This window comes from Rhinatrema bivittatum, chromosome 3, assembly GCF_901001135.1.
Source record: "Rhinatrema bivittatum chromosome 3, aRhiBiv1.1, whole genome shotgun sequence".
Lineage (NCBI taxonomy): Eukaryota > Metazoa > Chordata > Amphibia > Gymnophiona > Rhinatrematidae > Rhinatrema > Rhinatrema bivittatum.
The window spans coordinates 351,744,732-351,762,859 of NC_042617.1; the positions used below are offsets into that span (position 1 = coordinate 351,744,732).

General features: G+C 41.6%; 1 protein-coding gene across 4 annotated transcripts in view; it reads left to right on the forward strand.

The window, feature by feature from the left end:
* Positions 1–18,128, forward strand: part of EPHA7 (EPH receptor A7) — a 410,651-nt gene that overhangs the window by 335,174 nt on the left and 57,349 nt on the right. The window contains exons 10-11 of one of the 4 annotated variants that reach the window (XM_029595405.1): positions 10,584–10,709; positions 10,960–12,024. In XM_029595405.1, coding sequence (XP_029451265.1) covers positions 10,584–10,709; positions 10,960–11,075 — 242 coding nt within the window. In that variant the 3' untranslated portion in view covers positions 11,076–12,024. Of the gene's footprint in view, positions 1–10,583; positions 10,710–10,959; positions 12,025–18,128 lie in introns of those variants that run through there. The other 3 variants (XM_029595407.1, XM_029595403.1, XM_029595404.1) reach the window with 3 other exon arrangements.

Genomic DNA, 18,128 nt, shown 5'->3' on the forward strand with positions numbered 1-18,128 from the left:
GCCGGGGGCCTGGTCTGGGTGGGGAGGAGTGAGGCGGGGAGGGGGGGGTGCATGGGACAGCGGCCATTAGGCCCTGTACTGGGGAAGTGCGCACTGGCAGCCAGCTGGCGCTTGTAACTTATTTCTGCAATGAAGGAGCAGGTAAATAATAAAACAAAAAAAAATCTAATAGTTAGGGTTTAGGGGGTCGGGAAGGAAAGGGGAAAAGGTAGGAGGGATAATTAGGTGAATAGGGAAGGTCCCTAGCAGTCTGCTCTTTAATTGGAGCAGACTGGGAGGGAACTGGGAAAATCCCTCTCCCATCGCCGCACGTTGGCGCACATTTGCAGTGGGAATTGTATTTTACAACATGTGTGCACCAGGAACCACGCGCATATGGATGCACACTTGCAGGTTTTAAAATCGACCCCTTAATGTGCCCTATGGATAATGGCAGCAGTCAGATATAGAAAAAAGAACAAGAGTGGTGCTCCACAAAGTCAAATATTAAAAAGGAATAATAAATAATAAAAACTACTGTATAAGAAAGGGCTATCATGTTAATATGCATACCATTTATTTTGTATTTCTAGGTGTCACACAACTTTTAACTTCCGTATCAGTTTTATTTTTATATCCCCTGATGCAGGCATTGCCAAAACATGATCATGTTTGGATATTTTATTGTGTGGTTGTTGCCTATATTATTTATGTGATTTTATTACAATTAATTTTATCTCATGTAACACTGTATCTATTTAATTTTGTGGATGGTTATTCAAAATAATTATTTTACTGATATCCATTTCTTGTACAGTAGCGTTTATTATTATTTATTATTCCTTTTTCATATTTGGCTTTGCAGCACACCGCTGTTTTTTTTTTCTTTTTCTGTTTACTAAGATCACTGGCCTCTGATTTTTGTTCCAGCAGTCAGATATAGATAATAGTAAAGCAGCATGCTTACATATATGAGTGCCATTAAAAAAAATAATAATCCAGGTAGTTCTATGAATATTCTTTCAGTTTAAAACTGTAAAAATGCCTGACCTACATAAACAAATAGAGCCATTGCATTTCTGTAAAGGTATTGGACTATAGAGTAAATACTGTTCTTCATATTCTGCATTTTTTTTTTGTCTTCAGATCGCGTTTGAATAATTGTTTTATACCATACTAATCATACCCCATGAGAGGATGCAGTTGATAGTTCCAGGAGCAGGTGCCTATGGCCTTCACCTCTGGGAAATTGCTGATTAGGAGAGCTTAAGGGTTATACTGTGTCATCTAACAGTGATGCTGAGGCAGCTGAGTAGATCGGAAACTGTTAGCGTGAACTTTATGACTCTTAGTATATGATAACTGCAGCATACACTGTGTAAAAATTTAGCAGAAGAAGAAGGAGCTGTGCTTATCCCCTTGCTAATTCAGAATTCATTACCCTAGTTTAAAAAATATATATTCTCAGGTTGAGGACCATCCATTCCAAACAGGAATTCCCGTTGCGTGCCTGTGTCAAAGCTCCTTTAAAAATGGAGCCCCTGCTGTACAAGAATTGCTGGCAGCACAGCTACATCCTGTTTCCGGGTTCACCCCCCCCCCCCACCACCACCACCTGTTGGTGGGGGTGATAGTTGAGCAGGTGACCTACTGGTTAGAATGAAGGAGGGGATAACATGAGACCTTGGTTCAAATCCTGCTTTAGCCACTGGCATTTACTGAGCTCTCAGTAAAGTTGCTTTAGCTCCCCATGCCTCCAGGTACTCACTTATATGATCTCCGTGTTGGGGGGAAGCAGTGTGAAAAAGGGGCAAGAGTTCATTTTGCTTGACATAATTTGTGGTAAAAAGCACACTTGCCCTAGTTTATGGTGCTCTATAAATGCCAACATGATAATTAAACTTTTTTTCTATTAGATTCAGGGAAAGTCTGGACAGATGAAGCAATTATAAATGAAGCCCAGGGAGAATAATAGTTAGTGTCAGCTTGAGCAGGCGGAATGAAGACATGAAAATAAAATTAAAGTCCCATTTGTTTTTATTTACAAGAGAAAAAAAATACAGTGACAGAAGGTCACAATCCTCTCTTCCCCACTGCTCTTGTGTACAGGAGAAATCTCAAATTTCTTCTTTGCCCTTTTGCTTCTTGGTTGAATGTCACTCACCTGCTGTGTTTGACGGAGCAGGAAATGGGTGAAATCAAGCATAAGTAAGTGGCTGATATGCACTTGTATCTTCATTCCTGTTTTACTTTATTCAATTGGATTAGAAGACCTGCTGCAGGCAATGAGATTACACACACACACACACACGGGCTATGATGTAATAGTGTACACAGTATGAGATAATTGCCGGTCATATAAGATGTCATAATCCAGAAATTCTTGCTAGGGTCAAGGTCATGTCAGGACTTTGTTTTGACCTGTCAGAGTTGATTCCACTAGATTCACAGCTATTTAATGATCTATAAAACAGAAAATACATATATTTTGTCAAGGCATATCTGTCTTGCAATCTTTCAACTGATCAGGCTGAGGACTGTAGTAACCCACAAGCCTCTGCATCAGGTAATTTCTTGCACAAGTATTATCGAAACCACATGCAAAGTACAGATCGGGACAGATATTGTATTTGAAGGATTTAACGCCCCCCCCCCCCCCATTTCTGTTGATTATAGCAAATTCAACTTCCGCTGTAATCTAGATATGTTTAATCCTGCAGAACTATCAAGGGATAATAATAAACCATATGCATGGTGTTAAAGCATTTTCTAACTTTTGCCCTATTAAAAATAATCTCACCCTTATTAGATCAAAGTCATTTTCAATAGGGTAAATATTACTTCTGCTTATCACTTCTACAGTGATACTCAATGTAGACAGCACTGTACAAAAACATAAGAGACAGTCCCTGATCAATAAAACTTACAATCTAATCAAGACAAACACACAGGGCAAAAAAAGGCTTGTGGAATTTATTTTTATTAAGAGATTGGTTAAAATTAATAAGGCTCTAAGGGGGATAATCAGAGGTTAAGATTTACAATCCACCTCAGAAAGGTGGGTTTTAGACTATACTTAAATAAGGGAAGAGAGGGAACATGACACACCAATTCATGAATGCTATTCGAAGCACACGGTGCAGCCAGGTGGAAAGCATGGAGCTGGGAAATGGCAGTGGAGAAGAGTATAAGAAGGGTGCTTTTTGTATGGTGAGTTGAAAGGGTAAATTTCCTAACTCTGCACTATATAAACTCCAGAAGAGATCAGACCTGTCTGAGGTTGATAGTGAAATGCATGAGAGTTTGTCTGTATTGGAAAAACTGTGTGCTGCATGTGCATATCAGGCCCAGATTTCTCACTGATGCAGTAACCAAAGATTACATTTTTGTGGGAAAAAAAAAAAAACAACATTTAATAATGATATTTTATAGGGATGTGCATTCATTCAGGACGAATTAGGCAATTTCAACGAAATTTCCTAATTCATCCTGGTTCGGAGACCCTGAAACTCGAACAAATTTTCCTGAAATTTTGGGAAAAATTTGTTTTCGGGTTAGTGCGCATTGGCCTAAACCACGTGAAATACCATATTTCCTGCGACAGGCCAAAAATGAAGCCCAAACCGAAAGATTCGCGCTTTGCACATCACTAATATTTTATAAGCAGTTATTGAAATTAAAGAATGTTATCTTTCTCCTGCATCATTTTCAACAATAAAATATTTAGGATTTTTTTTTTTTTTTTAGTATAGCTGTTAAATGTGGTATGCAATGTGTCATGCCCGTGATCATCATCTGCTAGGTGTGTCTTTACGGAAAAAAGATTAAGAACCTGGTCTAAAGTATTGTGAGAGGAATCTTTCTCTTCAACTGCCTCTGACAATGTAGTGGAGGAGAGGAAAGATGGGATGGTAGCGAAGAGAATGCAATGGTTGATAGCCTGGAAATTTCTGAAGGATTTGGTGGTGACTAGACAAGGCTATGAAGGAGGAGGTTATAGTGTGAAAGCTATCAGATGATGGTCTAAGAGAGAAAGAGCTGAGGTGAAGAAGGCTAAGAGGCAGCTGTTGGAAGAAAGGACTAGGACAAGGCTGTGGTCATGCTGGTGAGTAGGGGTAGTAGAGCAGAGTTGGAGATCAAATAAGAAGGTTAAGACAAGGAGTTATCAAGTATACTAGGCCCGTAGTTGACCTTTCTCACCTCTCCCCCCAAATTTCACCCTGCCAAGCAAATTATCATGCTTTCTGGCAGATAAACAAATGTAATCACCATATTAGCGGTGGGCATTTTCAGCTGTCATTTATTATGCTACTATATAGGTACCCTTATGTTTGAGAATTGGGTTCTTTTATGCATGTTCAAAATTGTGCATGTAACTTTGTAGTTAGACAAGTTACTGAAAATTTACCCCATTATAAATAAGTATTTTCACATTCTAGCTAACATTTTTATGTGGGACTTTCTTTATTTAATTATTTAATTAAATGTTTTATATACCATCGGTCCATATGAGAATCATTAAATCATAACGGTTTACAATTAAAACATATAAAATATAATGGGGTAGATTTTAAGACCTGCGCGCGGGCGTACATGTGCGCTCGCTACCCGGCGTGCACACGTGTATGCCTGATTTTATAACATGCGCGCAGGCGCGGACATGTTATAAAATCGGGAGTCGGCGCACGCAAGGGGCTGCACAGTTGTGAACCTTGAGCATGCCAAGCCCGCGCTGCCTTCCCCCTTTCCCTCCCAGGCCGCTCCGAAATCGGAGCGGCCTCGGAGGGACTTCCCTACCCCCCCACCTTCTCTTCCCTTCCCCTACCTCCCCTGCCCTTTCCCCCCTATCTTTTTCTTTGTTTTTCTTTTATTTCGAAACTTACTTCAGCCCACTGTGCCGGGAGTCTCTGACCCCACCCTTCCCTGACCCGGGACTTACACGCGTCCCCGGGCGTTATGCGCGTCGCCAGGCCTTTTGAAAATAGGCCCGGCGCGCATAATCTTTTCAAAATCCGGCCCAATGTGTATCAAACAGTGAATAAACATTCAAAGAGATAGAGGTAATACAACAGTAGATATCAAACATGAAGACAAGGCTGGATTATAGGGGATTGCAAGGAGGGGTTATTGTACAATATATATATATATGGTTATCTGATTCATGGGGAAATGGGTGTTTCTGTCTTTTACCTTCCTTTTCAACTCAAGGTGAGTTACAATTCAGATACAGTAGGTAGATCCTGTTTCAAAGAGAGCTTACCTAGTGCAATAGAGTGCTTCATTGGGAGAATTCAAATTTGAATTCTGGTTTCCTTGTTTCTCAGCCCACTGCTCTAACCACTAGGCCACTTCCACACTCCTCAGGGGGGAGGGATAGCCCTATGGCCAATCTGTTGCATACCATGGTTTGTCCTTCTGGCCAGTGGGGATATGGATAGATCATGGACACTTCCTGCAACAACAGTGGTTCCTTCTGGACAGGACTAGAACTAAAGCATTGAACTTTGGGAGAAGGCTTCCTTCATAGGCACAGCCCTAGTGTTCCTGAGCTGGAAATGCTTTACTTAAGTAATTAATTTATTACTTTTGTTATTAGAAAACTTTTCTATTTTGGCTTTTCAACGTTCATGGCGGATACATAGATCAAAATAAAATAACACTACAAAGTGAAACTGTGATCAATAAATAACTAAAAGCAACAATCCACCATAAACCTAAAACAACGATGACACATTCTAAACAAGTTATATACAAGAAAAGACTGAGACGTAAGAACAAATTCCCTCAGAGTTTCCATATCACAGCTGAGATCACTGTTCTACAGAATGCTCAACCACTGCACTCAATAGGCCTGCCCGAAAAGCCATGTTTGCAAGGCTTTTTTTTTTTTTTTTTTTTTTAAGACATCAGAGCTGCACGCTATAAACAATTGTCCAGACAAGGAATTCCATAGTAAGGGACCGGAAACCAAAAAGGCCCGGTCTGAGAGTCTGGCCAGGATGTGCTAAATAAGGGGAGGGAGCCTAAAAGAGACCTTTATTGGCCGACCTTTAAGGAGAGCGTTGGATTGTAAACGTGTAGTAAAGAAGATATCCAGGGTGCCAAAGTATTTTGTAATGATTTGAAAATCAGCCTGGCAACTTTAAATTTAATTCCCCAATGAACAAGGAGCCAGTGCGGTACAAATGAGGAAGTGAAATGGGTGTAATATAAAGGAAGAACTCCAGAGGTTGGTAGTTAACAACTCTCCCGTAGGATTTGTTCTATTATTTATTTATTTATTTATTTTGCTCGCTTTTAATCTATCCAGGGAAGCAAATCGCCAGCCACAAAAGCCGTTGTCCGTAAAATTGCTGACATAACGTTATGAATAAAACACAGCAATATGCCACATATTTGTAAGGCTCAATAGCACGTTTTGCAGGGACATTTTCTGTTTAATTTGATGTGTGAGGGACCGGCTCTTTGGAGAGTGCTCTTTGGAAAGGTGAACGAGAACCGCTGTGGTCAGCAGCTATTTACAGTTTGGTGTCCTTTTTATTCCCCTTTGCAGGAAGAACAATTTCCCTATGTGCTAAAACAGCAGATTGAGTTTTTCACAGCAATTTAAAAGCTGCCATTTAACTAGCTTTCAGAGCAGTGGCTTTCGCGGAGCATTCCACCCCCTAGCCCCTCTTCAACTTTTCCTGGCCCCCCCACCCCCCCCCACACAATGCAGGCAGTTCCAATTTACATTTCGTTTCCTCCTTCCATTTTCTTCCAACAATGTCTTCAAATCCAAGGTAGCACTATTTCACGTTGACATGCCAAACTAGCTGCAGCCTGTCAAAATGTTTTATGACAGCTTGAATAAAGAACCATCAGAGGCCCACTGGAGATGCACAAGGTTACTTTGGAAACAGGCCCTTTTTCAAAACAAAAAAAAAAAAAAAAATAACAATACAAAACCAGCCCAACGACAACAAGGGGAGGATGGCTTATTCTCCGTTTGCCTGCCTGAAAGCACAGTGTAGAAGAGTAACCTATTGTTTCCAACCCTTTTCTGTGGTCTTGTGAGGTTTTTTGTTGTTTTTTTTCCAGCTGAAATGACGGCTAAGCCTTTAACAGCACTACATGTGTTTTGTACACCATGAAACTACTGAATAATTTGTCTGCATTAATTCAGCCGACAGTTTCCTGTCTGAACACCTACTGTATTTTTTTAAAATTGATTGTCATATCAGTAACTTAAATATTATAAATGCACACACACACACACACACACACACATATATGTGTGTGTGTATCACCCTCTGAGATGCTTTGTAACACAGATGTCAGTGCTTAGTAGAGCCTTAGCTGTGCTGGTAAAATGAGGGAAGTACTTTTTACGGATTATTCTGGTATTAATTTCTTGCACTATTCACATTCAGTTTTTGGCAGCTTTTATACGTTCCTCAGTACTGTTGCCACATATATATATATTTATATTTCTTGTACAGTTTGATCAGTGCACACAAAAGCTTTGTTAGAAGGGGGATTTCAGTTTCATTTCTATGGCCTCATATTAGACTTCATGACATTTCCACAGCTTGACAATATTTGACACACCAAACAGCTGCCTTAAATTTTGATGCTGAATGGACCTCTAATTTCACAGTAGGCAGGTCAGACGAGATAAACTTTTATTGTTGTTGCGTGAATGCCCATCCAGCAGACATCTTAATGATATATTACATACTATACGCTATTTGCTCGTTTCTTAAATCACTTCGTTCAATCACAAATTAATTTCTGTTCCAATCAACTTTTCATTTCCAGCAACTGGTAAAGTTCTTATTAAGGGTTAGAACTGAACTTGTGCTCATCCAGTATGTATGTTTTTTGTGTGTAAGAGACAGAGGGGCCGATGCAATAAAGTGCGGCCAGCCTACTGCACAGGTTTACGTGCGTTTTGGACACGCTAGACTAGCACCAGAGGCAATAAGGAGATTAACACGTCCAAAATGCACGCCCAAAGAATTGCGTAGCCAATAGGGTGCATCATATGTAAATTCCATGTAGATGAGACTATTAGCTGTTACATGCCAATGCAGAAAATTGCCAGGCACCCAAAGCACACTTTTGTACGTGGCAAATTTAACTCCAGCCCAGGAGCTGGCATTAAGTCAATCTATAAGTCAAAGGCTCATGATAAATTAAAAACTACTGTCCTCTATGGTTCCTCTTACCTAGTATTGTTTCAACACTACTGTTGGTGTTTAAAAATATAGGTTATATAAATGGCTTGATGTTAAAAAAAAAAAAAAAAAATTCTGAATGCACACTTTACACACGATGTACATTCACAGTAAACAATCACAACATGCACGCACAATAGCAAGTGGTGAAAATGACCTGAATTGGGATGAAATGGACATGTACCCATTGCAATTCTAGGCGCCCGGGCGCTAGGGACGCACAATTATTCTCTAGCGCTGTGCATAGGATAATATATACAGCGCGTCCTTTTTAATGCAGCACCTCATTTTAATATTGCATCAGGTGCCCAGGGGACGCGGCTGTGCGCGCGTTAGGAAAACAAGCACTCAATACGAACACCCATTTTAACATGCATCTTATTGCATCAGCCCCAGAGTGAGAGAGGGAGAAGGAGAAAGACAGAGAGGACATTAAGAAGTTCCTTGATGGGTCAGACCACTGGTACATGGAGCCTAGTATCCTGTCTCTGGTGATAGCTAGTCCTAAGAGATCCTAATAAGAAAGGCTATTCCATGTTGCTTATTCCCGGAAGTAAGAGGTGAAGACACCCAAGTCTATCTGGCTAATAATTGTTGATTGACCTGTTCCAAAAGACGAACAAAACTTCACAACACCAAACTTGACCAAAAAAAGGTTTTTTAAAGACCAGTGATTATAAATTACCTCTTACATGTTGAATGTTCTATCTAGAACAAACATGAAGTCCTGAGGTATTTTTTCCTCCATTTTTAACATCTGGGTAGTAGCACACAAGAAGTTTTGGTCAAGTTTGGTGTTGTGAAGTTTTGTTCGTCTTTTGGATATTTTCATTACTTCACCCACATACCTTGTGTTTTGGGATTTGTCCAAACCCTTTTTAAACTCAACTATACTACTAACCTTGACCCATCCTCTGGCAGCAAGTTCCATAATTTAATTATTCATTGACTTAGGGCCATAGGAATTTCCCTTTTTGGTTGGGAGGTGGGGGCATATCAACTATTTTCTAACCCTACCCTGATCTTCTCTCCCCCCTGAATCCCCACTTCCTTCCTCTCTTTCTCCCCCTGCCCTCATGCTCTCTCTCTCTCTCCATTCCTTTCCCCCACATTCCTCTTTCTCTCTTTCCTCTTGCCCCCACTCCATCTCTCCCCCACCAATCTCTCTCTCCCCATCCAGTTCTCTCTGTCTCTCTCTTCCTTTCTCTTCCCCTGTCAACTCCCTTCTCTATCCTGTCTCTCTCTAGCCTAGGCTCTGAGACTGAGCGGTATCCCATTCCTCTTGACATCTTTTGAGTCTTCTTCTGGGTTATTGTGGGACTGTGGAGTGAGGAAGGCTGCAGGACAGGCAGGCAGCAGGAGATCAAAGCAGACATCACAACACAGAAGCTGACCACAGAGTTGTCAGTAGCAGAAGATAGCGGCAGGCCCACGGGACTAGGAGATGGAGGAGGGAGTGGTAGCCTTGGGAAGTAAGGGTTCCATAGAGGTAGCAGACACAGCTGCTTCTGCATGCAGCTGGCTCCTGGTTCTGCTTTGTTATTCTGCAACTACACTGGAAACAAAGCAGGCACATGAATAAGGAAGCGGGAACCATGTGGGCTTTCATTGTCTTACTATTGGATGGGTGATTAGAGTGTCCAGTTACTGGACACTGTAAAAAATGTATGCTGTCTTGACCAAAGTTGGATGGGCCATGTTTCCATTCCGACACCTATGCATTGACTGAAGAAAAATGTTCTTTTGTTTAAATGTGCTATTAGTTATCTTCATGGAGTGTTCCTTAGCTCTAGTACTATTTAAGAGAGTAAATAACCATTCTCAATTAACTTGCTCCATACTACACTACAGTCTCTAGTGGCTTCTTACCAGGTGGCATAGAAGCAGATTCAGTGTTCTAGGGTTGAGTGCACAGTAAGCTTGAGAGGTCTTGAAGGAGTAGATGTGAATCAGTTATTTACACTTTCGAATAATAGAAGGATTAGGGGGCATTCCATGAAGTTAGCAAGTAACACATTTAAGACTAATCGGAGAAAATTCTTTTTCACTCAACGCATAATAAAGCTCTGGAATTTGTTGCCAGAGGATGTGGTTAGTGCAATTAATGTAGCTGGGTTCAAAAAAGGTTTAGATAAGTTCTTGGAGGAGAAGTCCATTAACAGCTATTAATCAAGTTTACTTAGAGAATAGCCACTGCTATTAATTGCATCAGTAGCATGGGATCTTTAGTGTTTAGGTAATTGCCAGGTTCTTTTGCCCTGGTTTGGCCTCTATTGGAAACAGGATGCTGGGCTTGATGGACCCTTGGTCCGACCCAGCTTGGCTATTTCTTATGTTTTTATGTTCTTATGTTCATGCCAGTCATGGTTTCTGACATCATTACAGTTAAATTTCCAGGCACCAAAACATACATTGATCCTGAAACCTACGAAGATCCAAACAGAGCTGTCCATCAATTCGCCAAGGAGCTGGATGCCTCTTGTATTAAAATTGAGCGTGTGATCGGTGCAGGTAAGGTTGCTGTGGCTTCCTCTCTCAACTATTCTATTTAGCCAAGATTGAAACTCGTACATCAAAATGACAGGCAAATAATTGTACTGCATATGTAGAGCTTTTGCATTTACTGAAGCTGTTGAAAGAAATAAGGCTGCACTTGAATCAGCATCTAGTGTGAATAACAAGACATATATGGAAGTAGAACTCAGTGTACTTCAGTCTTTAAAGCACCTACCCTAAATTATCTCTGTCCTCTTTTTTTCAGAAAAAAAGAAGGCAAAACTAGGATCTTTTTTTCAGTTTAAACCTTTTTTTTTTATTAATGGTGTCATATACTGCAAGAAGAGGGTCAGCAATAGCAGCAAGTCTATTGTATTCTGAATTGATTCACCTGTGTAAGGAAGTGCAAATAATTTTAAGGCGAACCAGGAAGATTTTAGTCTGGTTCAGGTGTGATGGACATTTTGGATTTTCAACCCAGATTCACCATGGAAACCTGTGGAATATTTTTATCAAAGGAACTTGGTTGGGGAGGGAGGAGAAGGGGAAGATTTGAAGCGAAAATCCAAGGCAGACTCACAAAATCGAAGGAATCTACGAAACTTCCTTAAATCTGTTTTCGGATTTCTCTCAGGTTCATCAAGGTGGATTATGACACAAGTTTGGATTTTCTTTTAAAAGCACAGTAATTGGCAAAAACCTGCAGAATTTTTTTGCAGGTCAGACTGCGTGGCAAACCCACGATGCAGGAAGATCTGCCCTGGCAATTATACCAGGGACTTTCCACATGGAAGTGCACAGCACATACCACTGAATCACCAGACCTGGCTGGTGAATGTTTTTGTTTTTTTTAAAGAGGCATCACTACCTATGGGTAAACCAATGCAGAATGCAACTGGTCTTACCCTTAAATATATGCCATTCTGTTTCCAGTGTCTTGTAAGCAAACTATTGGCAGACAAAGGCAATTAAAAAAAAAACAAAACATTCTAGTTTTGTGCACTGTATTTCACCCAGTTTGTTTGGGTTGGGTTTTTTTTCTTCTTCTTTTAAATACAAGGAACCCAATTTTGATGGGAAGTACGCCATAGTAGTTTGATTTAAAAAAAAAGATTTTCCAAGGTAAATAAACTGAAATAAAAAATAATCTTATTTTGATGACAGCTTTATTATTAAACCTGCATTAGAAACAAATTCTTGATTTATATCGCGTCACTGCTTATGATTGTTTTGGCTCCCTATATGTTTACCTCTTGCTTAACCGCACTGCTCACACTCCAAAAGATGTAATTTATTTTGTTCTCATTAATAAAGTGTGACGTTTTTATTACACATGCTATAATTTTTGTATTAAGATTATGTTTCCAAGGACCAAAATAGAACATGAAATCCTGTGGATTCCTTAAGGAAGAGGGTACTTTTTTTTTCTCCTCGATATAATGAAATTTAATGTGTGTTTGGGGTACATGGGAAGCTGGGCCTCGTTTATCAAGTCCTGTAAGTGTGAATAGCGGTGCTCATTGGAGAAATCAGTGAAATGCAACAAAAATAAACTCTGCTCTAGAATTAAATGACAGTATCTATGTTTTTCTAAGAAGATTTAGAGCATTCAAATAAAAGAAAGAAAGTAGACCTTAAAGGGATATTAAATTATTGCATCAAGCCAGCATTATCTGATCTATATGTTAATGGACATTAGCATTAATGCTCACATAAAACACATATTAACTTGGGCATTAGCTAATGTGCATGCAAACTGAAACTAAAACATTTTTATATATATATATATATATTTATTTTTTTTTTTAAATCTCTTTAGGTATTAATGCTGAATGTTCTCTCCTGTGGTTTTTTTTCCAAGAAATTTAACGCAGCCTACTAATACCAGAAACATTAACTAGCGAGCCGCACCTCGGGAGCTGTAGTTAACTTTGGTGACCTTAGTAGGCTGTGTTTAATTTGGGCCTTAAGTGCCAAATAATACATCCCTGCCCTCAATAGAACATCAGGATTACAGATCTCTTCACCTTCTGTCATGACACCAATGAACTCAAAATCCTGTTTCCTCAGTCTGCAAAATTGTGCCCCCAGGCTTGTAACCCATTCATAAGTACAAGTATTGGCCCTTCTATCAAAAAAAAGGGAGAAAGGCCCAAAAACATTTAGATCAGAGGGGCCTTTTACAAAAACAATTGGAGGTCTGGAGGTTAGAGGAAAGCTATGGGCCTGGATGCTTGACTTATTTATTTATTTTATTTGAAACATTTCACGCCTGCCTATCCACAGTACTAGGTGAATTAAGGAGCAGGGCAGGTCATGGGCCTGTAGGCTTGATGTCACCCAGCCAGGCGTCAGATTGCAGCGGGAGGGTTAAAGAAGTCTGGAGTAGGGGGGAAAGGTTTCCCTGTGCTGACTGACTTTTCGGTTTGAGCCACTTAACATGAGGAAACTTGAGCTGCTGACGCGACAACATTAGCATGGCCACACTGCCATTAATATGTACTGCCAGCATTAAAATCACCAGATAACTAATGTTACCATGCCAGTTGTAATAGTGGTTAGTACATAGACCCCCTCCCCTCCAATACAAGTTTTAAATCTTGATTGATAGAATTAAGTACATCCCCACAGTGTTCCTTAATTTGTTGTTTGACATAAGGAGAGAATAGAATAGTAACATAGGAAATGATGGCTGATAGAGACCAATTGACCATCTAGTCTGCCCAGTTACTCCTGTCCACACTGCTAAGAAGTGAAATCCCATGAACAGTCAAGTTTCTGCCAGCCATAGAAACTTGACTGTTTATGGGATTTCACTTCTTACGCAAGTCACTTTTAGTTGTCTTCCTTATTGGTTCTCTACCATTCTGGATAGATGTTCATACAAGAGCCCATACTTAATCCACACCCAGTCCCCTTCTCCCATGTCTCACCCACTAAGTTTATAGGAATCTAAACTGCTACCAAAAATTAGTAAGGCTGTTGTCTAAACCTTGAGCCTCTTAGATCCCTATGCCCATACTGGACAGTGCTTGGCCTTCACCACCAATAGCCTCTCCCATGGTGAAGCTAGGTTGTGTTTCCTTTATCTGCAGATTCTTTGTTATTCCTCTTACCTCTGATCCAAAATGGCTCTAGCAGCATGCTGTTCAAAGTACCCATATAGAACTTCTTTCAACTGTAGGCTGCCTTTATAGGTCCCCTAACTGGGACTTCTTGTGGCACTGGCTGATTATGTCACATCCTTCAGGAATATATAAGGAAGTCTCTTGCAACCAGCCAATGCCTCAGCAACAGGTCTCCTGGTGCGTGTGTGTGTGTGTGTGTGTGTGTTTTGCTATTCTTGTCTTGTTCCTGCCTTGTATCTTCTTCTGTGTTCCTTGTCGTGGTTCCTTGCCTTGTCCCTTGCTCCTCTGTGCTCTGTTCGTTGTTCTGTTCCTTGCCCAGCTGCTCTCATTCCAGTTCCTGCACGCACAGCCCCGGGACGCGCGTAAGTCCCGGGGCTTTGTAAAAGGGGCGGGGAGGGGCATGTCTGGGGCGGTTCGGGGCAGGACCGGGGCGTGGTGCCAGCCCAGGGGCGTGGTCGAGGCCTCCGGACCAGCCCCCGGGTCGGGTGATGGCGCCACCCGACCCGGGGCTGGCACGCGCAGATTTTCATCTGCTTTCAGCAGGCGTAAATCTGCCAACAAAAGGTAGGGGGGGTTAGATAGGGCCGGGGGGGTGGGTTAGGTAGGGGAAGGGAGGGGAAGGTGTGGGGGGGGTGGAAAGAAAGTTCCCTCCAAGGCCGCTCTGATTTCGGAGCGGCCTTGGAGGGAACAGGCAGCATGCGCCGGGCTCGGCGCACGCAGGTTGCACAAATGTGCACTCCCTTGCGCCCGCCAACCCCGGATTTTATAAGATATGCGTGGCTACGTGCGTATCTTATAAAATCCAGCGTACTTTTGTTCGCGCTCGCACAAAATTATAAAATCTACCCCTAAACATTGTTACGTGTCTGTAGCGGCATAAACTATAATGGCAATGCTGGCACCAGAAAACAAAACTAAAAATGTTTTGCCGCAGATATTCATTTGTGATCACTGTTCGAAGCTTTGCGGATGGATGGTCACACACCTTTCAGCCAAGCTCGCAGACTACTGGCGCAAGACGTGCGACATATATGAGGAGCCCATGCTTTGTCCTAGTCACCAAATTTGCATCCGTAGTATAACTCGTATGCCTTCTTAATGAGTGTAGACATACTCCTTTTCTGTGCTTTCAGAGTAAACTCACCACAGATGTAACAAAATGTGTCACGGCTTTTACGACATTGGCGCAACATTTCATAAAGTATATGAAATTAAATCCACAAACTTTAAACTCAACAGTTTTAGCGATACGATTCACTCATTCACCCAGACGTTGCATAGGAGACTACTCATTGCAGCTGCTTATATAAGGCTGCGTCATCATGGAAACAAGTTGGAATCTTGCAGCCGAGCTAAGGCTTGCCCGAGCAAGTTCTGGCATGATCAGGCAAAATTTCTTGGTGTATTTTAAAAAAATGTTAGTTTCTGTTACATGTTACGTTGCTTATGGCCGTCAAAAATATGACATGAATTTTAAAAATCATAAAAACTACTGTCCAGCAAGAAAATATATGTATGCGAGATTATGTTTTAAAATTTCACAATTATTGTAACACAAAATTGGCCGTTTCTCAAAAAGCTTACATGATGTACAGATTTTGAAGTAATATCTGTGATCAGCATCAAAGAATCTATTTGGAACACCAGAAAGCCTGAAAGAAACAAAAACTTGGTTTACCAGTGTAACTTACCTTTGTGGGAGGGTCCCCATAAAAAGGTTGATCTGGCTCTCATGAGCTTACTTTAGAGCTATGCAGCTAATCCAAGGGACATTCATTGATGCTGGACTGCAGCAACAGTATTCCAGATACTGCAGAAGGAAAAAAAAAAAAAAAGACAGCAGCAAACGCAGAGAGTTGAATTCACAAAGAGATTTGTTTCTGCTTCCTGTTTTTATTTATTATTTTTTTTTGGGGGGAGGGGGGCTCAGGCTGTCACATGATTGGTTAGCATAGTGTCTGACAAGTATAACCAATAAGAAGTCCAGATACAAGAGAGAAACAGCAGGGGTGCCCCAGCCTTTGAGAGGAGGCTTAGCAACTCAAAATACATTTCTGCTGATTTCCTGGTCAAAATAACCACAGCTTCTGTGTAAAGATTGGTTGGAGAAGGAGTTGAAAGGCTGTGTGTAGTGGAATCAGGGCTGATAGGTCAGCCTTGGAGAATACAGCGTTGGGGAGAGAAAGAGAGAGAAGCAAGGGCTGGATGTCACTGAAAGGCGGTATTGTGGAGTCCTTGGGCCAGAGATACTCTTAACGCCTGGATCTTGGAGCAGCCCTCTCGTCAACGGGCCTGAGATAAGTAACTCCATTATCCTCCTAGGAATCACAGGGAGATTATTTTGGAGGGCTTTGTGGAAGCAGCCTCTTCCCATGGCCTTGCACCCATGGACTGTGGTTACTGCCTGCCCCTTCTTAGGAAGGATCCAGAGGTTTGGGCGTTTCCTACCAGGGTCATCACCTTCCATCATATTTTATAGCCTTTACCCAGGGAATCTACAAACTGCAGTGCAAAAAAATAAAAATAAATAAAAGGAAAAGGGACAAAGAGCAAGGGCCCCCCTATTTGCCTCCTAATTGCATCTTGTTCGGTGGGGGTCCATTATTTTTTTGCTTTGGTTTAAGTAAAACTGCCTTTTATACAAATATACTGTTTGCTCAAGCAACTGCTATATTTTCTGTATCGATTCTCACCAGCCAGTTTCCTGGCACTGTCTCATTGCTGTGTGTATAGTATGTTGTATGGGTTTCCTACCTTGCTTTATTTTACTTGTTCCTAGTTCCTGTTTTACCACCGGTTTTATTAAAGAGAGTTACCTTGAGCCTGCTTTGTGTGGTAAATTCCTGTGTGGTATATTTTGTTCCAATTAAAGGGTTACTAGAAAACTACATCAGGTGTGGTACTGGGGTTGGGACTTCGTCTGGGCCCCTGAAGGTTTTACACCCAGGAATGTATACATATACAATTATATGTACATAAACAGTTGTTTTATTTTCTTCTATAGTGAAGCCCAGGGTGGGCTTAGGGAATACAGCACATACCCTAAAGGGTGGTGGTGGGGGAGGGGGGGGTCACACCCGGATAACTCTAAATATCAAAATTATCCAGGTAAATTATCTGGATAAATTCACTCTGCCCAGATATGGTCTTGGAAGAACACCTCCAATTTATCCAGTTAAATTTTATTCACATACAGGCCGATACAGTACCTACTCTTGGACACGCGTTTTCCTTTACCCCTTATTCAGTAAGGGGCGGAAAACGCGCGTCCAACCCGCGGCACCTAATAGGGCCCTCAACATGCAAATGCATGTTGAGGGCCCTATTAGGTATTCCCGCGCGATTCAGAAAACAAAATGTGCAGCCAAGCCGCACATTTGCTAGTTTCTGCCGGCACCGGGAAAGTGCACAGAAAAGCAGTAAAAACTGCTTTTCTGTGCACCCTCCGACATAATATCATGGCGATATTAAGTCGGAGGTCCCGAAGGGTAAAAAAAAGAAAAAAAAATTTAAAATGGGCCGGCAGCTGTCGGGTCGAAAACCGGACGCTCAATTTTGCCAGCGTCCGGTTTCCGAGCCTGTGGCTGACAGCGGGCTTGAGAACCGACGCCGGCAAAATTGAGCGTCGGCTGTCAAGCCGGCTGACAGCCGCCGCTAAAAGAAGGCGCTATGGACGCGCTAGTGTCCCTAGCGCCTCCTTTTGCCTGTTTCTACCGCACCACCTAATTTAAATACTGAATCGCGCGCACCGGCCACTCGCCGGTGTGCGCTCCAGGAGAGCGGGCGTTCGTCCGCTCTCCCGCGGACTTTACTGAATCGGCCTGATAATGACTTACCCATGTAAAATTTAGCCAGTTAAAGGGACAGGCAATGTAAGCCTTGCAATTACCCTGGATAATTCAAAAGTTACCCAAAGAAACCCCTTTGAATATGGATCTCTGTGTGGCTTTCTAGCCTGGGTCTAGAGTTGCCTCCCTGTTCTGTTTTGTTTTTTTTTTTACCGAAAGGCTGAAACAGGTCTGGTTTTACTCCACAGCAATGCACACGTTTCTAGTTCCGATTTCCATAAGACGACGAAGACTGCAGGTCCATGCATGCAGTGAGGTGTAAAGCCAGGACTGGATTAGCCTATTTGGTAAAAACTGGAGACAACTTGCAAACCTAAACTTGGGTCTGTTTCACCTGGTGTCCCTGTCGTACAAACAGCCATTGTAATTGCACAGCCTGAGGAAATCAGCTAAAAGAAGCTCAATAAAGATCACAGGCCTTCATTCAACCATTGGATCTAAACAGCAGTTTTGTTTTT